This window comes from Elgaria multicarinata, chromosome 2 (genome assembly GCF_023053635.1).
Source record: "Elgaria multicarinata webbii isolate HBS135686 ecotype San Diego chromosome 2, rElgMul1.1.pri, whole genome shotgun sequence".
Taxonomy (NCBI): Eukaryota; Metazoa; Chordata; class Lepidosauria; order Squamata; family Anguidae; genus Elgaria; species Elgaria multicarinata.
In genome coordinates this window covers 48,394,741-48,420,529 of record NC_086172.1, presented here as the reverse complement: position 1 = coordinate 48,420,529, position 25,789 = coordinate 48,394,741, and the positions used below count along the sequence as shown (strand labels likewise).

The window sequence follows — 25,789 nt, the reverse complement described above, 5'->3', positions numbered from 1 at the left end:
ACCCCAAACTTTGGTTTGGAGGATCATCTGAATCGAGCCAATGTGTGTTTCCAGCTTTGTCTGTGAAATGCAAATTGTATTCTACTTACAGCTTTCATCTCATGTTACCTTCCATGTTAACTTTAATATATGTATAATTGCGCATTTGAAGATTTTGTTTTTTTTTTATTTCATCCTTTACTATGTAGAGCTAAGTCATGTGTTTAAATAGAAGTTGCAAATGGGATAGTGTAACATGTGGAAGCCCTGCATTTATTGATGGTTTTTATCGTTTTTAATTGCTGTTTTATTGTGTTTGGTTTTTAATGTTTTAACTTTTTAAATATGTTTTATTGTTGTAAGCCATCTTCTGAGCGCTTCTGCCCTGAATGGTGGCCAAGAGAAGTTTTAAATAAATAAATATGTGCTTAATGCAATGGCACTCAATTACACTATGCTTTAGACCTGGCAGTAGAGCTTCCTTGTTAAACTGCAGGGGTTATTTCAGTTTATTTCTCTTCCTTAGACCAGAAAGTTCCAAGTAGACTTTTTGTTTAAAAGTATTAATTTTTAAATGCCTTTTACCATGGTGGATGTAGAATAATCCATCTATCTTCATTAAGGCATATAGCCTTGAAACTTGTGGTTTTGCTACTTGTGGGGTTACAGATGCATGCCTTCGCTTGTCAAGATAAATGTATTATTCTGTAGCTGTCTCCCCTCCCTGTATGGGTATTCAGGTTGCATGGTAGACCTGACGAAAGCAAGCAAATCCTCCAAGGATAAAGAAAGAAAGTGTACATACTCTAAGGAATCTCTTTTCCAGAGCTAAAATTGACATTTTTATAAATAATTTCCATGTAGCAGCCCTCAAATTCACAATCACAGCAATTCAGTGATATGCATTTGGCATGAGTCAGTTTCTGTTCTTAGTGCTTTTCATTGGAAATGGCATAAAAAGTAAGATTTCTCTGAATTTTTTATGCTGTGGGCTTACAGGGGACCAAAGATGTTCTTCAGTTGTGGTTGTCTAAGAGTGCATGGCAGCATAAATAACGAAGTGGTCATAAACCTCAGCTGCACTTCAAAGGTCATGTGTTCCATTTAATTTTTAAAGAATCTAGAAACCAACTAAGCAGTTGATAACAGGTCAGTTGCAGGTGATAAAAGAGACTTTAGATGGGACATTACTTCTCCTTCCACACCTGGCATAGCTACATTATATCTGTTGTGCAGCATTTCTTATGCACTGGTATGTTTCTTCATAAACATATGAACAATAGCTGTATGCTTGAATTGCAGAGCAACACGATGCATTTTTTAAAGATAGCTCCGGTATGTCATAGGGTTTGAAGATTTTTTTGCTGCAAATGTCTTGATGTCAGAAAGAGCTTTAGTTCTGCATAATAGAGCTGGATTAACTGATCGCCATTCATTACCTTAGATATTGTACCTATGTTAGGAGTTTGTTTTTTCCTCCTAGAAGTGTTGTTACACCTGATCATGTATATATAGAAACTAAAAATCTTGATAAATGTGTACATGTATAAAAGCTTTAATCCCCCTGGAAAGGTCTTGAAATCTTAAAAGCACAATGCTATGTTAGGAAATAGGATTTTTTTTCAAGTAGTGAAAGTATCCCCATTAATTATCTTGAATTGATTAATCATGTTTAGAGAAGGATCTGCATGCTAATCTGTTAAGTGGATTATTGTATGTTTTGGCTAAAATTAGATAGGTTGCTTTTGACAAAATGCAAACAATATTATGATACGTTGAACTGAGGACATTAGTTGAAAAAAATATGGAATGTAATTATTTTTCATACAGTGATGGTTTTGAAGCAAACACAGATGTACATAAAGATGCAGTTTTTATTTTGTATTGGCAGCTTCCAAATATTTAGTATCTATTTCCAGGCATTGCAATTACTAAAGCATCCATAGTTTGAATTCCATGCATCCCACAAACTAATTATATTTGCAGGGTCAGAATGAATACACATTTCCAGAAAAATATAAGGTTATATAAATGTGTCTTCTACTTGGCTGTTATATCACAGTTTGTTGATCTGGAGTATAATGTGTACAATTCACAAATTTGTCTGATAACAGAAAGTGGTGTGTGATTGTGTTTATTTTACTAACCAGTATATTCACAGCAATCACTTCCAAATATCTCTCCAGTAAAGATGTGTTAATTACAAAACAGACAAGGTCTTCTATTATATTAAAGCTACTAACAAGAAGACAGCAGGAATCACACATGTAAATAGCATCATCAACCCCTATTTTAGTCCTCTGTTTTGATCTGTGAGTTGCGCATAGACCAAAGGTGCTATTAAAGACTCACTGTATGAAATAGGCAGCATTATATGAACAAAATTTATTCAACAAGAAAACAGACCTTTAACATGAATTTAACAAGCCTGAGAAATTATAAACTATCATATGCTGCAGATTCATGCAGTGATAATAAACAAAAAAAGGAAAGTAAGAGGTTTCCTTAAGCTAGCCAAACCGCTAATGGTTTTGTTATAAGCTGTCTACTGTTGAAGTGACCTCTGCAAAGTCTCAAGGCACTTGCACTAGGCAGAATTAAATCGTCCAGTTGGTGAAAAAAAATTGCAATATAGGATACCATGTTACAATAAAAAAGCCACCTTAATCAGTCCATTTTTTTTACTGTAGTGTTAAAAGGAACTCTTGATTCCTCTTCTCAGAGAGGTAATATTGCGTTAAGCCTTTAGGCTGCATTTTAATGCATTTACAAATCATCTTGGTGAAAGAAAGCTAAGAGATCTAAAAAAAATACTCAAGTACTTGCGAAAATGAAGTGACACCAAGTTATTCTCTTGAATTGACCCTTTTGAGATCTGTATTCCAACTCCTGTGTTCGTAAAGTTTCCACTGCTACATATAAGGTTGCTACATTGCTATCATTGCATATCACACTGAACCTCAAAGTACGCAAACCTAGAGAATGCTTGAGCTACTTTATATATCCAAGTGCTCACCAGGGCTTTATCCTTGAATCTTACTGTAGCATAATTAACACCTCCTTTATCCATTGCTCATTAGAGCACTGGACATTAATGAGCCTATTTATTTTGATACGATTCTCTAAAGAAGAAACTCGTTTGTTCTTGCTGTGCAAAAAAAAAGCAATTATATGATTGCATAGGAATAAAAATGTAGGGTGTGTTGCTGCATTTATGGTTTTTATTGCGTCCCAGATCTAATTTTAGGTTGCAGGTTGTTGAGTATGTTAGTTTTCCTTAAGACAGTTGCTATAGTGATTGCAGTGAATTCCTTTAATCTTGGTGTAGTTAAAACATTCTTTTTCTTGTTGGTTGTAATGATGCGAAATAGAAGTGAATTGTCAGTCAAGTCATATTTTTGTCCAGTAGTTTATAGAAAATTAGTATTCCTTAATTCAGAATAGAGTGCAGTTTTGGGGTTTCACAAGACACTGCTGTTTCTTGCAGTTCACATGCATAAAAACCAGAATAATTTTCTCCTCTGGAAATGCATGTCTGAGTGCTGATCAAAAGCACAGTGAAATAAGCAAGTTCATTGGCATTTATATTTGAATCATAGAATTGTCAGCTTACTCCCTACAAGTAGCATCATAGAAATTATTTGAAACTTGGTTTCATTGAAGCTGATCTGAAACTGTGTGTCCATCACAGACCACTAGATGGTTGAAGACATTTTACCATAAAGAACATCCAGACATGACCTTGTAAAAACGGGGCACTGCAAGCCCCAATATTCGACCATTTACATAGCATGCTTTGCAGAAAACTACATGAAACGTACACATGAAAAGTGCATATGGAACTCAAATATGAGTAGGAGCAATTTTGTTAGAAAATACCATTGCAGTGTTGGATGGATTCCATCCGTTCTAGTGGAGCAGTCAGTTAGAATCCATTCTAGGAGTATAAGTGTTAGTACTCTAAAATATGAAGCACCTTGTGATTCTGATACACTGCCAAGTAATTGTATCTTTCCCCTCAGAGTAAATTATTTGTGTCATTTCCTATCAAGTAAACCTCTAGAGGGCTACAGTGTAGAATATTTAGTTTTGTTTTTGCATACTTTTTATTTATACTCACTACTTGCTGTGGTTGGGCATTTGCAGGTGTTCACAAATTAGAACATCTGGTTCAAATGCTGTTTCAAGAGTTTGGGAAACTGATAACAAAGAACCAATGTTATATAAAAACACTAGATTTATAACTGAAAAGTAAAATCTGGCACAGACCTCTGAAATATTAAGCTTTCCTAACTGCTATAGTTGCTGTCAGGCAATTGCCCTGATGTCGCAAGAGAAATCCATGCATGGGAACAAATTTCCACACATAGATCATCTTTTTAGATGATTGCTTGCACAACAAGGCTACCAGGGGCGGGAGTTGTTAAAAACAAAACTCCAAACCTTTCAGCAAGGGGGTAAATTGCTGGTATTTTTGCACTGTCAGCTGTGAATCTAGCCCCTCCCTATCAGCTGATCAGCAATGATATTGCTGATCACGGAGAGGTTCATATACACAACTCAAGATAATATAATGAGAATACTGTCCAAGAGACAACAGCCATGAGGCAGTAACATAATCACAAATGCAAGAGTTTTCTCACCAGGATTATGCAGAACATCAGGCCACCTTTTGGGATCTGTGTGTGTGTGTGTGTGTGTGTGTGTGTGTACCCTTAAGGAGCTGCTGGCAGGGAGACAACGTCCAGTGCTTACATACGTTTGGATATTCACAGCCAGAGATTCTTAAGAAAACTCTGGCTTTAGGTTAAAATTACCTATTTAAATTAGTCCATATAATCGTACTGCCAGAGTGAACATACAGATATGCAACCACCAACACAACAAAGAGAGGATCCCTTTGCACATCAGTACTTTAGAGCTATCGAAGGTGTCCTATGATAGAAGTGCCTGAAGAGAAAGAATCGTTTGCTTCAAGCTATCCAGATGAGGTGGTGTGGTGCTGATCAGTTTGACCTAGAGCTGGAGTGCGGGGATAATGCTAACCAGTTTATGACGGTGACAGATGAGTGTACTGCAAAATCCATCCACCAACTCCTGATTCCCCACCTCCCCATGCACAAATTTGAGAAAACACGAGATACTCTTCCTTTATAAATTTGGCCCACACTGTTTTGGAAATTTGTTCCTGTGATGCTTCAGTGGGAACCTATCCCAGAAACCTCATGATTCTATTAAAGTTGTGCTGTTAATATCAACATAAGAATAGAGGAAGCTGCCTTAAATCTGAGTCCAACCTTTGGCCATCCAGCTTGGTATTGCCTGTGCTGACTAGCAAGCAGCTCTCCAAGGTTTCGGGGTTACTTTCTAGCCCTCTCTTCAGCATGCAAAGCATTTGCTCCAAGCTATGCCCACTCCCTTATTAGTTAGTGTCAGCCTGTACTGCGTCTGCCTACTGTTACCACCGTTAGTAAGCCTCCAGTAACCCCAGTAAGCTCTCTATATGAGCTTAAATATGAAGACAGGATCTACCAGCTTCTCTTCATATCCAGTTTCAAGAATATTGTCAGTCAGTTGAGACTTTAGGATTCTATGTGTCATTTATTTACAACTGCTTAAAGGAAACTTTGGGCACAGAGTTAGAATTTAACTTTCAGTGCCTCTAATTTGTTGAACGTTAGCATGTAGAAATGATACATATCATGTCTTAGGAAAATTCATTGGTTTGTTGCTGTCTTTGTTATAGCAAAACTTAATGTGAAGAATGACTTGTATCACCTAATATGCCAGTAAAGTTGATATACGTTTTACTCCTCCCAGCTTCCATGTAACCATAAAAGTTATTCTAATCTCTTGTCCAGACAACAGATATATTTCAATTTGTCTGCTGCCTTTAGGTATCAGCTGAAGAGCAGGGCCAGATGGCTTCTGTAGTTCAGGAATTGATGCAAGATATTGTAATCTTTTGCTTTGTTGACCTCTAGATTTAGTTGTTCACCTCACCTATTTTTGTCCTGTGAGGTCTCATTGGTACTTCTATCCGCTGTCATTGCTCCTCCTTACTTCTTCATGCTACTTTCCTTCATTTCACGAAGTCCCCTGGGAGTGATCCCTGGATGCCTCTCTCCCCGGTGCTCTTAACACCAGCCGGGCCTCATTGTCAAATTCAAATGCTGCTTCTACACAGAAAACACTTGTAATGCATATAGGAAGAAGCATACAAATGATGAGTCATGTGGTCATTGCATGCAGATTTATTTAATTTACCATTAATAGCCCCCCCCCAAGTAGAAATGTAGAGCCGCAGTGGTTGTGTGGTGTTACCGTTTCTTAAGGCACAATGTTGTTTTTCTAGGCTTGCCTTTCTTGCCTTTGAAGAGGTTTACACATTCCTAGTAAACTTAACTCTATAAAGTAGATTATTAATAATATAAATAATATAATAATAGAGCTGGGAAGCTGAGGGATAGTGGTTTGGCTAAAGGCACTTATGCTGGGTCACACAACACGCTAACCCACCCAGTGTGGGTTGCTGTTGAACTGTGGATTGTCGTGTTGTCTGAACACAGCACTTTTTCTGCAGGGTGGGTTATCATGTCTCAATCCAGTGCATTTTCCAAAGCATTGTTTGGTAACCATGCGGTGTGGCTTGTCAACCCAAGAAGAACAACCCAAGAAGCCATGGGTTCTCATGGTGGTTTGTACAAGAAAAATAAACCACACTGCATGGTTGACAAACCACCCTGCGGAAAACGCATTGTAGTCAGTCAGCATGTTAACCCACCCTGCAGACAACATGCTTCTTTCAGACAATGCAATAACCCATGGTGGGATAGCATGTTATGTGAACCCAGTGTTAATACATTTTTGTTTCATTTTTTTTATTATTGTTTAAAATTGTTGTACACAGCCTTGATGGCTTTTAAGCAGATGAGGGAGCACATAAATGTTAACCATAAATAAATACTTTTCTAGATGAGGAAATGGGAACTATAGGGTTTTGGATGTGCAGCTCACATTACACTAGCTCTCTTGGTTTTGAGAACAATGGATCTGTTATAAGAAAATAGGACTAAATTGAGAAATGACATGGCTGTATATGCATTATAAGCATAGCATTGTAGTCTTTGATGTCTGTTGCCCCATTTCAGATTTTGCATAATGTATTTTGAAGCCACGGGATACTTTCTGGATGCTGCTTTGTCAAAATCAGGGAAGCATTTATGTATATAGTTTGTGGGCTTTATTATGTATTTTTGTTTATTGAAATAAACTTCTAAAAGTTGGCAACTATATATTTGCTATCATAAGTGACCTTGATTTTTGTTCCTCTCCCTTTTTGCTCTGTTTTACTCTTGGCCATGACACTGACAAGGTCGTCATAATCCATCCGACAGTTTATACCCTCTTTCATACTTGCAGGGAGTAAAAAGCATTTGACTAGAAGGGAATACATGGGGCAAGTTCCTTGCTGACTATAATTTTGTTGTCATTTCAAGTATTCCAGTGGTATAATTGATGTGACAGGGCTGGGCTTTAAACATAATCCCTTAGCTTGTGCTCACTTTCAGTTTTAGTCTCCTTGTCATTCAATTTGACTAGGTAAGATGTAGGTGACAAACATGTTTTTAAAGTTACATAGCATGTGTGTATATATGTAAACCTAGCCATCAAAAGTCTAAAAAAGAGTGCATGAAACTTAATTTATTTTCTCTCAGCTCCTTGAAAAATGTAGCAATTGGTGTCTCTTTACTATACTAGACCGAGTTGGTGTGTTGATGGGCAAGACAGCAGGTGGTTCTTTTTTTTATTAATATTATAATTAAATAATTTTCTGGAAAAAGGCCAAAAACAGATGTGAGTTGATCGTGACTTCTCCACTGTTACTTGGTGCAATCACTTGCATTTTCTACAAAGAATTGACTTTGGCGTCTTGTTTTTACAGGTTGTTATCGATGCCTTCAGATTGATCAATGCTAATATGATGGTCTTGGGACATGAACCAAGACAAACAACTTCAAATCTGGGTCACTTAAACAAGCCATCTATCCAGGTAAATTCATATTTGGTATTAGTGTCTTCCCTTCGATGTTCTCAGTGTTTGTGTGTGTATAAACAGCACACGCTTTTACTATGTGTATTATAATTTAATCCAATAAATTAGGCTTATAAAAGACTTGATCTTACTACAAAGACCTACTAACGACTTACAAAGCTCTTAGATTCATATGGCATGAAGATTATTTATAGTGAACATTTTAATTTTTTACAATTGTTGTGCCCCTATTACATGATGCTCTATTATTCCAAAGATCATATGCAGATTTTTTTCTGAGCTACTCCAATAGTCAGAGAACAATTATTTCAGTGTTTTAAAAATTGATTCTTCTGGCCTCTCTTTACTGTCGATCTTAGTTTTTCTTATGGGTGCTGAGATCTTAGAGGCAGTTCATGTTGAATTATCGAACTAATTATTTGGAAAGTAGACACTGACTTCTATACATTTACTCCACAAATACGTTTCAAGGTTATAGCTTCACTGCCTTTAGCATAGCAGTCTTGACACCTCAGCAAATTAGTCTTTTCTGATGTTTCCTCACCACCTGGGATTTTATTCATAATGCAATTGAGAACAGGCTGTGGGGTTCCTCCCATGCTCCCCTTGATTGTGGATAGATCCCCTGTATCTGTCAGTTGACAAATTGCCTTCTATTCCTAGTAAAAGGTTCCCAAGGCCTGCTCACAATTTTGAGTTGGGTAGAATCCTAGTAAGTAACATCTAAACTAAACCCATGAATATAGTACATTTACTTCAGTGGAGCTAATTCCAAGTAAGCATGCTTAGGATTGCAACATACTATCCAGTCCTAAACACATTTACTAGGAAACTCTCTGTATATTAAATATGATTTTAATTAGGGATGTGCTCCGCTTCTAATCGGACCGGAGAAGCAGTAGCGGAGCAGGGGGCTTTGCCTGCCCTTAAGGCGGAGGCGAAGAGGATTGGGGGGCCGGCGGAGCGTGGCGAAGAGGATCGAGGTGAAGGCAGATCCTTCGCCTCGATCCGGAGCTCCGCCGGAAAGGTAAGTGGGGTTTACCGGGCCCTGCCGCTGTCGCTGTCGCCCATGTGGCGACGGCAGCAGGGCCCGGTAACGCCCCCCGCCCTCCTCTCCCTTACCTGCCTCCATCCGCGGTCCGTCAGCTTCTCCAATTGAGCCTGTGGTTCCAGCAGGAAGTCTGGGCCGCACTTGCGGCCCAGACTTCCTGGTGGAACCGCGGGCTCAATTGAAGATGGCGACGGACCGCGGACGGAGGCAGGTAAGGCCCCCCTCCTCCTTGATCCCTTACCGGGCTCTGCCGCCGTCGCCGCATGGGCGGCGATGGCGGGAGGGCCCAGTAACCCCCCCTATGGGGGGGGACCGGAGCTCCGTTCTGGATCCGGAGCTCCGAGCGGAGCGGAGTGGGCACAGGCGGAGTGGGGGCGGGGCGGAGCGGGCCGATCCGAAAATGGCGGATCTTAAAGTGAAGCGGAGTGGGGGGTCCGTGCACACCCCTAATTTTAATGTCTCCTAAATAAATGCTTCACTAAGGTCACAATCTAATCAGATCTCCCCTCCAAGGGCCACTCTCCTAGGGGAGGAAGGAAGGAAGAAAAGGAACCTCTCGTGCAAGCACTGAGTCATTACAGACTCTTGGAGGGATGCCAGCTTTCGCTGACGTTTTCTTGGCAGGCCTTATAGTGGGGTGGTTTGCCGTTGCCTTCCCCGGCCATTATTACCTTTCCCCCAGCTAACTGGGTACTCATTTTACTGACCTCGGGAGGATGGAAGGCTGAGTCGACCCAAGCCGGCTGCTTGAAACCAGCTTCCGCTGGGATCGAACTCAGGCCGTGGGGAGAGTTTCAGCTGCAGAAACCTCAAATGTCCCCCCAGTCCCCATGGAAATCTCTGAGGCCCTTGTCATTTCAACATCAGTGGAGACAAAAATGGGTGGATTGAGAGGTATCATGGGCAGATCCCAGTTCCCAGACAGCCCCCTGATATGGGGAGTGGGGGAGAGTGTGTGTGGAGCTGGTGTACATAGTCTTCCTCCTGTTAGTTGCAATGGGAGGGAAATGGTTCTAATAACAACAACAACGAGGGAGGAAAAAGTAAAGAACTTTGCCAGTGCAAGTCAGGCAGAGCTTTGGATTAGGCAGTTTATCTGCCTTCAGTTTTCCCCAACTATGCACAGCTTAGAATTGGAGCCTTAATCCTGCAATCCCAGGTATGTTTATGTGGAAGTAAGTTGCATTTGAAAACTGTTAGGAACCCCAAAGGAAGAAAATTCCATCTGGCTAAAAGTTGACTCTGTGCTTCCTGTATAGGTACACTGCAGATGTAGTATCCCAGGTATTTTAATGTTGTTGAAGAATTATGAGCCAGCCTTAGAAACATGTGCTCTCTCAAATTGGTCGCTCTGGCAATGAATCCCCATCCCTTAATCGCTTATAACAGATGTATCAGCATTGATTTAACAATAGTTAATGATCACCAAGTTCTCTACTTTTTCAGATTTGAATTCAGTGTTTGAAGTTACTTAACAAACTCTAGTTAAGGAGGACCCAAGTTAAGGATGTCTGAAGTTATGTTTGGTATTAACTCACCTGCTTCCTATTATTAAGTTAAAAGCAGGGGAATTCCCTCTGGAAAAGTCCTGCTAAGAAAGACCACATAATTGTGCTGCCTGCTTCTAGTTTTGTAACTGTGGGTACGAAATCAGTGCTGTTGCAAATGTAATAATCCTTAGAAAATGTTCGTCATTAACTTCTGTATGTACATAAGTAATACTGTTTTTCCATCTTGTGGATGGATTAAAAGAAGTCAATTGAACACCTACTTATGCCTTTTTAGACTGAACACTAAACTGACTGAATGCACTGTTTTGTATGTAAAAACTTGCCAACCATGCAAGTAAATTAATCTTGTAAAACATTTTTTTTTTTAATTTAAAATTTTGGATTCCTGTTCTCCATGGTTAGAGCTGCTGTAAACAGACCTCCATACAGAAACCATCTTGTTTCTTAAACAAACGTTCCCTCATGAATTATTAGTGTTTTGTCATTCTCATTCTCATGCACTAATTATGATATTGCCGGAAAAAAAAATATTTTTCTTTTAAAATGCATTTTAAAAGGCTCAGATAGTTGCCACCAGAAGCCTAATTATTTCTCTGAAGATTAATTACAGGAGGACTAATAGCAACATATGCTGTAAACACTGCACTTACATTTGAAAACAGCATACTACCACCAAGCTATCACTGGAAGCGCCAGTTTTTGCTCTCACCTTGGAGATGTCATATCTAGGCATATTTAAATCCTTCGGACTTCAAAATGCATGATTATTCACAGATTTCTCTCACAATATTTTAACAAAATCTCATGCAGGCAAAATAAATTTTATTTAATAAGTCTGTAGCACATTACTCTTGATCTGAATCCATCTAAAGCATAATGAGTATAGAAGAACCCACTAATGTTTTTGATTGGGTGCAGGCAAGTCTGTGCTTGTATGTTTCTAGAGAATATATTACTGGGCCTTTCAAAGCAGTATGTAATGACCTCTCATGCAAACCCCACAGTGTCCTTCTGCTTCATTATTATTCTTTTAGAAAGTTAAGCAATACTTTGGTCTCAGATCAACCATCGAAAGCATAGCAAATGTCCGCAGGACTGTGCATTATTCATTCTAAGCCCAATCCTAATCTGCTCTATATGTGAACATTTCTTCTGCATTTCCATAGACTAACGTGTGCTATTCCTAGAAACAGAACCAGGATTCCAAAAGTGATGTGCATTCATATAAGATAAAGCTCTTAGTGAAGGTTTGTTGTAGCAGCTCTCAATGCTAAAGAGACAAGCTGCTGTTTGGCTTTTAAGAGTGATATGTTAATATTGTATTGGTATTTTATGCTCTAACTAGTTTTATGTATTGTATTTAATGTTGTTCCCCGCCTCGATCCAGAGGGAGAGGCGGGTAAGAAATCATCATCATCATCATCATCATCATCATCATCATCATCCTTTTACCAGTGGAAACTGCTGCAATAGAACAAGCAAAGGCTCTATTTAGCCAACTTCAGTTGAGGGTGTAGCTCTCCCTTGCGTGTGTGAGACATTTCTTCATATCCTAAGCCTGAAATAGTTAAATGCATTTATTTAACTTTCATTTTTCCCCCAATACCTCTGACACAGACATTGCAATCTGAATTTAAGTATTGTACTATAACCACGGTCTCATTCTGTTTTGCTAATGAACCTGGATCTATGGTCTGTTGTACATTTATCCACCTGCTCACTAGTATGTTGTGTTGGTGCCCTTTGGAAATGTGTGTTGCCTTTTGAGGTTGCAGCAATTCACAAAGCATGCATATACCGCATAACTGGTGGTGATACATTTCCATAGCTTTGAATATAGAAACATAAGCATCCTTCAGACAAATTGCTTCAATAACTCTTTGCCGAAGTCCAGCATTTCTAGACTTTAATTTGTGCATATATTTTCAAGAAATTATCAGATGCATTATATTTATTCCTTTTAAATGTTCTCTTGATAGGCTTTAATTCATGGACTGAATAGACATTACTACTCCATTACTATCAACTACAGGAAGAATGAACTAGAACAGAAGGCAAGTTTTGTTTTTCCTAGGTATTTTCAATTTCTTTAGGGTATTTCTTTTTTTAAAAAAGCAAATAGCAAATAGTTTAAAGTGACTTGAAGCATGTTGTAGAATTGTGATGTGAATTTCTGATATTGTCATTTTTATCACTTCTTTCCTTTTCCTTTATGTCATATATTCAATGCACTGCTGCATCAAATGAACTCCAGTCTGAACTCTATTGTAAAAAAAACCTACGTCTCTTCCAGAAGGCTTCTGCATGCATAAATAGTGAATGCTAAATACGTTGTTGTCGAAAACCACTTATTTAGACAATTTATGAACATCTTTTGTTTAAATTATGGCAAAAACATGGCTATTCTATTTTTAAAGCCCCATATTTCTGTAAGCTATTTTCTGTTTTTGTAGTGCTCTTACAATGAACCTGTTCATTTTTTCTTTTTTTCTTTTTTTTTAAAGCTTATGCCCTATTTCAGAGCTAGGCAGCATGGTGCCCGCAGTTACCCACACACACCCTAACACTTTTATTGGCACCCACCAAGGTGCCATGCCCCGCCCACTTTATAATAATAATAAATAATAATTTTCTTATTCTTACCAGCAACTGGGATTGCTGTGAAATAGGTTTGTATTAGTGCTGAAAACCATGAGTTCAAAGGAGTTGTTTAGTATGTTGGGGCTTAGATCCCACCTCTGCCTTCTACTCAAGTCTTTGGGGCATGTTGCTTGTCCTTTTGCCATGCTACCTATGGCAGCCATTTTGTGGTGGGGCCCAGGAGAATTTCTCAAATTTCCAAATATGCCCACAGCCCTACTCTTGTGATGTTCAAAGCAGCTTTTGAAATTAATGTTGTAAAAACAGGTTATTCCGAAAAGCGATCCAAAAATAATTCAACTACAATTGAGCATCTGCAACCAAACCATATCAGATGATTAAAACTTATTGAGTGAAGCCTGTTGAAATAGGAAAGTTTTACAAGCCACCTTAACTGGTTGTATAGAGGAAGATGTGCCCGCAGAGCCCTTATTGTAACAACAGCGCCACATAGTCCACAGCTCTAACTTCCTAAGGAACTAAACTGTAGTAATGCGGCATTACACGGAATATAACATTCTCTATCTGGCAAGCAGCATTTTGGATTGTCCCTGGACCAAGCAGGTTGTGCAGTTGTCATTCTACAGGTTGAATATACATATTCTTCTATTATTTTGACATTCTGCACCAACTAAATATTCCAAAGAGTCTTCCAGGATGGTCACACATAAACTGCATTGGAATAATCAGTCCTCAAGGCAGGGGTGCAGAACGGAGGGCCTGAGGGCCAAATCCAGCCTCCTTGGTTCCCTACAAGGCCCCTTCCCCTTGCCCCGACCCCTTCCCCCAACTATGGTTAGTTTGGTAGTCTCCTGGCATTTGTGCAGTTTTCCCCAATTCTAAAAGATCAAAATGATGTTCCTGAGGGTTTAGTTTCAGGTACTAAGATCTTTAAGCTAAAATAGGCTGGTATTGTTGGCTTTTTGGTCCCATCCACCACTGGAATGTGACTCCGAAGTGCTTCTCCAAAATGAAAGTTGGCCCTCAAGCTGAAAGAGGTTCTGCACCCCTACCTCAAAGTTATAAGGACATGAACAGTAGCATCCTAGATCCTAGTTTCATGAAAAGGTACATCTTGTAATATTGACTCTAACGGTTATATGATGATCTGGTTAGAATTTTCCTTATATTTTCTGAGGTAATTTTTAAGTCATTCAAAGCTGCACACAAGAATGACTGCTGGGAAGTTAGGAATTTCTTCCTGTAGTACATACTTTCATTTGGTTCTATTACAGCCATAGGAGGGCCATCTAGCTGTACTTCAGATGACATAGTAAAAGTATCATTGTAAAATTCTGTATACCATTTTTGCCTTGCAACTTTTCCTTTCTAACTTACAAAGTGTTGAAGCTTATTGTAGGGCTTTAGGGTTTTATACCGACTATAAATTTCACCTGGTTTGTTCATCATTCGCAACAAATTCTTTTGTGATCTCCCACCTTCCTCCATTCAGGTATCCTCCCATGCTAATTATCCTTATTGAAAGGTATAGAAATTAACAAAAGACAGTATTCACTCATAACAGGCTAATCGTTTTCTTGAAAACAACGAGTCCAAGCAGAATCCAACCTTTTCCCTTGGTGCCATCTCAGTAGGGCTTGCAAGAGTCAAGTGCTAAATTATTTGCCACTCCAAAACAACAACACTATGACAAGCACAGGGGACAGATTGGATGAAGTGAGAGACTGTTGTATTAGCATAGGTGCTCTTTGTAATAGACCTGCACTTTAAGGACATCCAGAAACTTGTATTTCGAATGGTTCCTCCACATCTCACTTCCTTCTGCAAATCTTTCCTATCTTTGCTCCTATCGTGGAGGTTTGACCTTCGAATTAACCTGAGGAAATGTATTATTGTTCATTGCACTGCAAGCACTTTTGTAAAGGCGATTAGAGTAATTGCCAAGTGTGACAAGAAAAGGATTTTAGGATTCAGGGGTATTTCCATTAACATGTGCAGTCTTCACCTAGTGTGCTGGCATCCATTTCAGTCCAATGTCCTTCTCTGCATTCATGACTTGATACTCATGACTGAGAATTGGACCTCTGTGATTTTGACACCAATTATGTATTGGAAGCTGATAGTCTGGCAGAAGGCCTGAAACCACATGATCCCAAACAATTTTTAGCACTCAATCAGGTCTTTACAAATCCCCCTGTGAGGATGGGCTCAAGTTTCACAATTATCTTATAGAGCAAACAATTTCTATCTTGTCAGATGATCTCCAAGGGAATGGATACTGAAGCCTGGGATGAGTTAATCTATGCAATGGAAAATTCATCTGTGGTAACCCCATATAATTCAGAATTGACAGCAGTGTTCTAAGCGCTTCCCATCACCAAAACCTTTCCTGTCTCTTGGTATTTGTTACTACTGATAGACATAGAATTGCATCCACAGACAGAATGGCTCTTTCTGTCCAAAGGAGGCTTCTGATCCAGTGGTAGGATCCTGCTGGCAGAATAGAGGAGGCAACTCTATTCTGCCAGCACTTCTCTCTCTCCCTCTTTCCCAGCAGTTGATTATGTTGCCCCCCCCATCTGATCCAGAGAGTTGGGGGACCCTCTGGAATAAGGGGAGGAGGTGGTGCTGGCAGCTTCAGAGGGAAGGGGGATTAGTAAAGACTTTCTGCTGGGTGGGACATTTAGGAAATGCCCCCACTGGTAGAAAAAAGGTTGGATCCAACCCAGTGGATATCTGCATGATTGCTCATCTGTTCTATTGTCTTTTACAGCGCAAATCTTCTCGCATAACTGAGTTTTCTGTATAAGCCACAAGAGTTCATACCTAACTTTGTATATTTAACGACTGCAAACTCTTCCAAAATTAGTCATGATTATTGGTTGGATCAACTGTGTTTTCTTTTTCTTTTTGGCAGATGTTGCTCAATTTACATAAGAAGAGTTGGATGGAAGGTTTAACCCTTCAAGACTACAGTGAACACTGCAAACTGAATGAAACGGTGGTGAAGGAAATGCTGGAATTAGCAAAGAACTACAACAAGGTACCACATTTAGCCTTTGCCAGAGTAATCACTTTCATGTAAGGGTTGTCCAGATGAACAGTCAGTTGCCTGGTTCACACGATCAAGGAGCCCACCATGGCTTATTTATTATTTATTTATTTATTTATTACATTTTTATACCGCCCAATAGCCGAAGCGCTCTGGGCGGTTCACAAAAATTAAAACCACAATAAAACAACCAACAGGTTAAAAGCACAATTACAAAATACAGTATAAAAAGCACAACCAGGATAAAACCACGCAGCAGAAATTGATATAAGATTAAAATACAGAGTCAGAACAATAAAATTTAAATTTAAGTTAAAATTAAGTGTTAAAATACTGAGAGAATAAAAAGGTCTTCAGCTGGCGACAAAAGCAGTACAGTGTAGGCGCCAGGCGGACCTTCACCCACAGTGGGCTGTGGCGCAAGCAGGTGGCCATTTTGACTATTCAAGCTGCAACTGTCATGACTTGAATATTCAAACATTGCTTGACCCACACTGCAACCCACTGAGGTGATTGTGTGAAACCAGTCAGTGTATGCCCCAAACTTGTCTTCCAATTCAGATAGCCAGCCCAAATGTAATTGTAGGATAGCTGTTTATCCTTCTCCACAAAAAGCATCAGGACACTCAGCGTGGGAATATGGGAGCACCCAAGCTTTAAAAGAAGGGTGGGGGAGAGAGAGAAGTGACATTTTGGAAAATTAAGAATGGGCATGCATTGCTTGAGAGAGCAGCTAGCCTTCCTGATACTTGCTGTTTACTTTTTTAAAAGTTAGGTGAGAGCTTCTATACAGGAGTAAAAGAAGTATTTATCCTTTATAACAGTAAAACAATGGTTCAAGCGTAGAGAAGGGAAAGGGCTTACCACTCATCTCATCATAGGCACTTGTGACACTTCAATATTGTTTGTTATTTGTGCCTTGTTCCTTCCCTCCTCCCACTTTCCCCCCTCTGTCCAAATTTAGGCTCCTGCCCTTATAATATATTTCTTTTTTTATGTTTGTTCTGTGAAAGACCATGTCCATTGTTATATATAAATAATAATCACACTCCATGGAGCTCTTGTAACAGCAGTGGAAGCACTGTCTGGAGGGGAAAAACATGGACCTTGACTTTGCCCTGACACACATTATTTGGTGTGATGATTGAATCACTGAAGTTAGCTTTTACTTTCATTGGAGATATATCCCTTAAAATAATGCTATAGCTTCAACTTCAGTTTTACAAAACCATGTTTAATTTTTTTTTTAAAAAAAATCTTGAATTAATAAGATCTCAAGTACTAACCTTTTTTTTGCATTTCCTTCACAGGCTGTGGAGGAAGAAGATAAGATGACACCTGAACAGCTGGCAATAAAAAATGTTGGCAAGCAGGTGAGGTGTAATGAATTATACTGACGTGAAATAACATGCTTTGTGTGTTTAGTCACATACTAGTGATTTTTCTTTCTCCTTAAGTCTTTAAAATGGTGCATTTATTTCCACTGGAACAAATTATTATTTATTGCATTTGTATACCGCCCATAGCTGAAGCTCTCTGGGCAGTTTACGTTTAAAATCTTTGACCTAAAGTAGTCTCAACAATGGACACGAATTTGTCATTTGGCATCTGACACTATTTCATATGGTACATTTTTCTACCTAAATAAACCATCTGGCACTTTAGCCTTAAACACAGTGGTTTTTCCCTAGTGTTCCTGCACTTGGATAGAAAAGCCAACAGAACACGAATATATGTATATAATTCTGCCATCAACAGTGTTGAAACTGATTGCTAGAACACAAAGCCCATTAACAACCTGGTTTTACTCTGGCTCATAGGGCAATAATTTGGGATCAGCATTATAAAAACACTAAGCCTGGATAAAAAATAATAATACATGACTCATTCCTTGTCTACAGTGGAGTGTAGGACACCCGTTACTCAGCTGCCTAGAGTCATCATGAAATACTGTAGAGAAGCCCACCTTCTTATGCTAGATATGCAGGGTAGAACCAAGTCATTAATGGGAGGGAATAAATGAAGTTGAGGAAGAATGTATTAGTTATATCTTTCATCTTGCTTGAGCCATGTGGAACGCCTGGAAGTCGTCCCTGTTCTAGCTGTGTGAGATGCTGAAAAAAGTGATTTCAGTATGTGCTTAGGGCCAATCATAGAGTTTCTTTATTTCCCGGGTTCATGTTAGAAAGCAAAACTTAGCTTGACTAAAAAAGAATCCTTCCTTGTTCAGAGCTGTGCAGCTCTTTGATGGAGTCACATTAAACAGTCCAGAACTAGGCAGAGACAAACTTTAATTCAGTAGCAAACTATGGATTTTGCTTTCAAATTAAAAACATTCCAAAAAGAGCATTTTAGCATTACTTTATTGGGTGTGTGTGTGTTCTGCTGCACTGGGTTTTTTGTTTTCATTTATTTAATTGGAAAGTGCTTTTGTTTTGAGTGAGAATATCTTAAAATAACATGGGATGAAATCCCATTTCCATAGGAAGCTAATGGCAAAGCTCCCATTGATTTCAATGGAGCCCAGATTTTATTAATGAACTTGATAGATAAATAAATAAGAAAAAGGGAGTTACAGTGGGACGATTATTGAAATTGGCTATTAATTTGCAATGCAATGCATTCCCAGATAGTTAAAGAATTCCTTTTTCAATAGGTTAATGTAGCCTCCTCCAACCTGGTGCAACTCTCATCCCATCCCACCGCAGCCAGCATGACCAATGTTCAGGAATGCTGGAGGTTGTAGTCCAAAATATCTGAGGGTTGGGAAAAGTGGGGGCAATGTGTTTAAGGTTTATACAACTTGGGTGTGTGCTAGTGTCGTTTTGTACGTGTCTTCTCAAAAGTAACGCCTATTGAGTTTATTAGGGCTTACTCTCAGGTAAGTGGGTATATCTACCTTCATCCTCCTTTCCCTGCTGCTTAGTTGTTCCCACAGATCTACTGAACACCAGGAGAAGGTGATGTGCTTTGTTTTGAAAAGGAAAGGTTTAACTTTCCCCTCCTCCTCTTAATCCTGATGAAACACATGTACACACACCATACTTTATTAAACTTAGGAGAAAAGCTAAATAGTGCGATTCTTTCCCTTTTTTTTTTTTTTTTATGAAAAGCAATTTCTGAAGGTGCACGAAGATAGAGGTGCCTTTATCTTCTTCCCTGCAGCTCATTCTCGATTTAGAAGGGGACTGCCTTTTTGTTGCTATTATTAAAGAAAAAGAGTCAGATATTCGTGCTGATTACTGCAAATCATCCGGTGATTTACCATTCAATCCCAATTTCCCTTCTGCCTGTTCCTGAATCAGGCTTCATGACAGCTGTACAGATGCTTTTGTGAGCCAGAATCCTATATGCATTCCAGTGTTCTTACAGAGCTCCTACTAAAACAGATTTCCCCATTCACCTGAATTCTTTTGAATGTATTAGAGCTGTACACCACTGCAGTAAATGGGAAAGCCATTGCAAATGTAGGGAACTTTATGTGTCCATCAGAAACCTGCATCTTCACACCACAAGAATTCCCCAAGGAACTTGGAATATGGTGAAAAGTGAAGTGTGTCTGTTTAGTTAAGGCCTGCATGTGTTCAAAATGCCGTGATCATATTAGTAACTGAGACACTATTTAGCCAAATATAAACACTATGCAGCTTCAATCAGTATAACAGCTAATGTTCCTACTAACATTTTTATTAGAAACTGCATCAAATAGATTACATAAGAGATCCTCAGGATTTAATTGCTTATTGACAGCATCAGTTCTGCCATCAAATGGAATCCCAGAACCCTTTGCAAATTGATGTTCTAGCAAAGTCTATACATAATCTTTTCTACTTTATATTTTAGGACCCCAAACGTCATTTAGAAGAACACGTGGATGTGCTGATGACTTGCAACATTGTTCAGTGTTTAGCAGCAATGTTGGATACCGTTGTATTTAAATAATGACTTACTCAGAAATGCTGTTTCCTGTCTATAATCCTCCATTGTATAAAGTACTGAGACTAAGATATATTTGGATGTCAAAGACATCTGGCATCATTTGAAGTCTAAGAGCATCACTCTAACACCTCTTCATCTCTATTGTGCAATTAGCTAAGAGAATGTCAGGATATCTGCAGATTCCAGAGCAATTCAAGAACTGAATTAGGAAACGTGTTTTCATTTTAATATTTTGAAGATAATTGGCAGTACATATACATTGATTATTGCTGTGTAGTTTTTTTTAAAAAAACAAAAACCTGTAAACCTTACTTAGTGTTCTGTTGGTGATGTTCATGAATTGGGGGAGGGTCTTTCTGTTGTTGACAATTCTGTACGAAGCTGAACAAGCAGAGAAATATATTTCAGTAAGCTGACAAAACATAGAGGCCTGTGGTATGGATGTGGTTTTTGCAGAGACCTGTTCTACCCGCAAGAAGCATTAACATAGTCTTGTATTTTGCTATGGCACAGGGCTGAGCCCCAGAATCTTTTTTTAAACAGCTTAAAATGCAAGAAGTGCTACTAGAACACTCATAAGCATCAGAAAAGCACTTCTCAGCACTGAGTACATGGTTTGTTGCTATCTCCTCTGGGATTAGAGCTTTTCAGATCTGTGGGATGTGGTTTCCAAGGAGGCTTGGGCCTTCCGCGTAGCCATTAACCACTGATCATGGCTGTTTGCCAAAACAGGAAATCACTGCAAACATCTGTACAAAAGAAAATGGAAACAAGTTACACAGTACTGGAGTTTAGTTTGTCTGGCTTAGGCTTAATGAATAGCCTCTGAAATGTATCAGTCAGAAACCTAGATAGTTGAAAGTGATGATAGCTGCCATTAGTTTGATATGAAAGCCCAGTTAATCTGAGCAATAGTTTTAGACAAGGGGATTCCTACTGGAGTTAAACCAAAAGACATTTATGGGATGAGTGCCTGAAGGAGAAAGCTAAGAAAGAAGTATCTCAAATTATCAAATGCTCTGTGAACAAATGAACTTACTAAAATGTTTGTGAGAACCTGGTAAGGTAATCATGAAACTGGCTCCAGCTTCCAGGTATAGTGCTCTAAGCTATGAAGAGGGTTCTGTATATTTTACAACTGTTCTGTAGAGAACAGAATTCTGTATTTCAAGAACCTCAGTTTTCAGTCCTTTTTTTCTTCCCATCGCCATCAACTTTGTTATGGTCACCAGCCAGAATTTACACCTACAAAAGAGTGGGGAGAAATTAAGTACAGATTTGAGAGATATGCAACGAAATCAATTCTAGAGAGACCTGGTTCTCATAGCATTTAGAAAGAATTTAGCGAAAGCCTCTGTTGTGATTCTTGTCCTCTGTGGCCCTGAAGCAATGAAGAATCTGGTGTCCAGCAATAATTTCTTTCTATAATCTTTATATAAAAAAAGCAACAGAATAGAACGTGAATAACCGATTCAGTTTCATTGCTTCCACATGGGCTTAAGTGATCCGGAAAACTGATTTACTGAAATCTCCCCTGTAACAGCGCAGATGGCAGGACGTTAAATCTTGCCAGAGTTAGTGCATGCCAATATTTGGGGATGTTAAGCATTGAAAAATATTTCGCTTCTGCCATTCCGTAACTATCCACTGCAGTTCTTAAAACTTGTAGGTTACAGTCCCTTATCCTTTGAGACAAAAGAGTTTTGGCCCAAGATTTCTTGCTCTTATTGGCTGCAAAGAGCCTCCTAATACAATCTCAGAAGGCAATTAAAAAGTTAAGTGTACACAATCTTAAAAGTAATAACCCTATTACAAACTGCAATAAAATAGAGATGCTCTTTGTCAACATATTCTGTAAATACAGTTCCAAGTGTATACTGAGAAATCAAATCACAAACATACCTTCACAGAAATTATTTTGGGTTAAATCTTTTTTATTAGTATTTTTTTTAAAACCACAAGAAAAATAAATATTTACCATAATAGAGCTTAAGAAGGAATCAAGCACATTTAAACCATAAACAAAAGGGAACCTTCAAGACTCATTCAAGAGAAACTTTTATCAGAATATTTTTTTTGAATCTGTAAGCAAGAAATTGCATTTACAAAAGTGAATAAAGGCAGACCAGTTACTATTGATCCCATTTGTCTATTTTCTTTCACATTTAAATAATTTATCATTTTTGCCATTACAACGAATTTCCACATCTTTAATAGGCTATTTCAAATTTGAACTTTTTCAATATCTAGAATACAACATTCTAACAGGTACTATCACATAGCTTGCTCATTTAACTATGCTGTCTATTATGTACTTAGTACAGATGAACAAAATAAAGTAGATTTCATCTAATAGAAAATTCATTTTTTTTCGGCAGAATCTTTTACCTACTTTTAAAGGAAGTATCCGAACCTATATGATCGTTTAAGCAGGATTTTCAGCTATCAGGGCATTTGAGTTTTTGACCTGCTGTCTAGTAGAATGGAATAAATTATGCAAAATAAGTAAATATTCATAATTTATGCTGGTTGCAGAACTTGGGTTACCTCAGTGTAAATGCAAGATTTTCCATATAATTGTGTGCTGCAGGGGGAGAGATGGTCTGTTCCTTCTGTCCAGTTGTCCAGGTTTTGACTGGTATAGACGGGACGGGGAAGCAGTCAGTGTTTAAAGCCTAGTTTGTAGGTACCTTAGGGCACAAATCTTGATAGTATTTTATTTTCCCTTTGCAGCTGTGGGCTGCAATAAGTCAGTACCTAAAGTCCCCAACAATAGCCCACATGTACTTCTGAGAATCACAGTAAATTTTGGTAGGCAATGTTTCACTTTGGGAGTAGAGAAGCAGGTTGAGGTTGGGGAGGGGGTTGGTCAAATATGTGATCTTTAAAATCTCGTTATGAAAAAAAAGCTACATCTCTCCTAATATACACTTGCACAAATGCATTGCACACCTTGTATGTAATGCCTTATTTTATATCTCTAGAATATTATTCTGACAGGAAGAATGTGGATAAATATATAAGGTCAATAATGTATACCAGTTAATCTTACCAATAATATCACCTACAAAATATTAACATAAGGTTAAAATATTAAAACTGAATAGCTACATGTTGGGATACATACCTGAGAAGAGTGCTTTGCCCTTCTTTGCTGTTTGTCTTTAGTCTCCAGACACGCTCCTATGGATTTTTCCCCATGATATCCCTGAACACCTGATGTGGGGATGTCCTCTAATGTACCTCCAGCCAGGCTAGAACCAGTCATACTTGAACTGCAAACGTGAGTGCCACAGAGGAGGGCTGTCTTCAACCCTTGAGATTCAACCCATATGTGATTCTTCCCCACCTCCTAGCACATTTGCATCTCTGGGAAACTCATTCATCCTGCATGCACCGAGCTCCTCAAGGAGAACCATCCAAGGATCTGGGTAGACCTGGAATGTTTTGATTTACTTTAGTTGTACTGCAGACCAGGCACTATCACAGATGCTTTCAAAAGGCTAGAGTGCTTCATCTCTACATTTCCTTGTACTATTGACTCTCTCCTGAAATCACTGTTGCTTTTTTTTTTAAGTGTTCACACACACACACACACACACATTGAGAACAGAGGAGTGCTTTGAATAATCTTTTGTGAGGCAATACAGTTTAATTCTGCTCAATTGCTATCAACCAGAAGCTAGCTACTGCAAAAAGTAATAATAAACTTAATAAAAGATGGCATAATTTGAAAATTCACAAACATTTGTATCAAGTGTTCAACAGCAGGCTCCAGTATAAAATTGTTTTCCAGAGAGAGTATAAGTAAAACAATAACAAATTATCTACAAGATAACACCTACAGAAGAAACACCACGGGCTCCAGGTTATGGAGGGCTCTTTGGCAAGACACACTCAATGGTCCTCTCTTCCTCAGTTTACCTTCTCATGAGCACTGTTATCAGATATTCCTGATTCTCCTCTTCCTCATTATTGCTGTCACCTGACTTGTCTGTATGGCTTGTTTACCCTGACCTAAATGTGCATATTTGCATTTTAGGTTACATGACGCAGCTGTCCCTTCACCGCAATGCTGGGTTTTTAATGCGATAATACACATCTTCAACATTCGCAATTTACCATGACTTTTAGATCATGTCCGAGTTTGCACCGCATTATGGCTATGTGTCTTTTGGGGAGTAAAATCAGATTTTGACATGTGGGTGGAGCTTTGAGGGTAGGACAATGTGATTGGCCGATTTCCCACCAATCGGCTGCCTCGTTCATCCGCGCCATTTTTAGTTTGAAGTCTCTGTGGAGCTCCACAGAGAAAGCTTAAAACAAATTTATGTATTTATATTTTTATTGCATTTCTGTACTGCCCAATATGTGAAGCTCTCTGGGCCGTTCATAAAAACAAAGAGGGGGAAACGGGCAGCTAGACGAAGGAGACGTGTTCTGCTGCCTCTTTCATTTCCCTCTGCTGCCTCGTTCATTTCCCCCTCCTGCTTTGTCTGTTTTATGAATCTGCAGAACTCTGCATATACAATTTATAGCTTTGCTCCTCTCTCCTCTAGCTTCGTATATGCGATAATGTGCATGTGCGCATTTATAACTCACTATATAAAAAAAACATCAGAAAATAAATTGCTATTGCTGCTGTATAAATGGGTTTATATAGACGGGGGCCTGCTTGCTTGTCAGACAGATAGCTGATGAGGAAGCTCATCCATTACACCACCACCATTAGTTGGTCCAGAGCATGAGGGAGCCAAACAAGCAGGATGTAATAGTGAAGACGAGGCGCAGCTCAAGGGGACTCTTGTCAATGGGCTCTCAGAGGTCCCCAGCCATGCCAACCCTGGATGTTGGCCCTGAGAAGAGCCTTCCTGAGAAACATAAGCTCTACCTGCAGCTAAGGAGCCAAGGATGCTGCCCAGTACATTACCTCTTTTTTTTTTTGTCTTGCCCATTTAACAAAATGTTATGTTTTTGAACACACACAAGAAGCATTCAACAGTGCAAAGATGGGAACAGTAAATCTTCCCTTTCCTTTATGGGATAATAGGATTATCTCCTGGAGTAGACGGTAGATATATCTTCCTTAGCATGCTGCATGCTCAGATAGAGACTTCTATTAAAAAAGGCATGATGCAGCAAAAGAGAAACACTTTTATTCACATTTTTTTCAATGGGACGGAGTTACATACGGTATGTGCATTCCTGCATTGAGTAGGGGGTTGGATTTGATGGCCTTATAAGCCCCTTCCAGCTCTACTATTCTATGATTCTTTGCTTAACTGTCTGCTATAGAAAACTTTTTAAATGTTTAAATTTAGCTGGATTGTGGCCAAAGATCTTTCACTTAAAGAGTTCTGATCACAGTGTCACATTGGTTTCTTTTACTCGGTTAGAATGTTTTGCAATAGATATCACAGAGTTTGTGCACAACCCAGAGAAAGTTAGGTGTGCCTAAGTGCCACTGAAATCTATGGGACAAAGGCAGCAATCCTAAATGCTCTTATGAAGAAATAAGTCCCATTGAATTCAGTGACACTTGCTTGCTGGTTTTAAAGATCTAAAACACATCTTTCAGGGCACCCTGCCCTCACAAGGTG

At 38.9% G+C, this 25,789-nt stretch overlaps 1 protein-coding gene across 2 annotated transcripts in view; it reads left to right on the top strand.

Moving 5' to 3' along the window:
• The window catches only part of PSMD14 (proteasome 26S subunit, non-ATPase 14), a 68,860-nt gene extending 46,532 nt beyond the window's left edge, over positions 1–22,328 (top strand). For both annotated transcript variants that reach the window (XM_063116484.1, XM_063116485.1), the window contains exons 8-12: positions 7,925–8,032; positions 12,577–12,651; positions 16,116–16,241; positions 17,561–17,623; positions 20,094–22,328. In XM_063116484.1, the coding sequence (XP_062972554.1) occupies positions 7,925–8,032; positions 12,577–12,651; positions 16,116–16,241; positions 17,561–17,623; positions 20,094–20,192 (471 nt within the window). In that variant the 3' untranslated portion in view covers positions 20,193–22,328. The remainder of the gene's footprint in view (positions 1–7,924; positions 8,033–12,576; positions 12,652–16,115; positions 16,242–17,560; positions 17,624–20,093) is intronic.
• Positions 22,329–25,789: the final 3,461 nt, after the last annotated feature.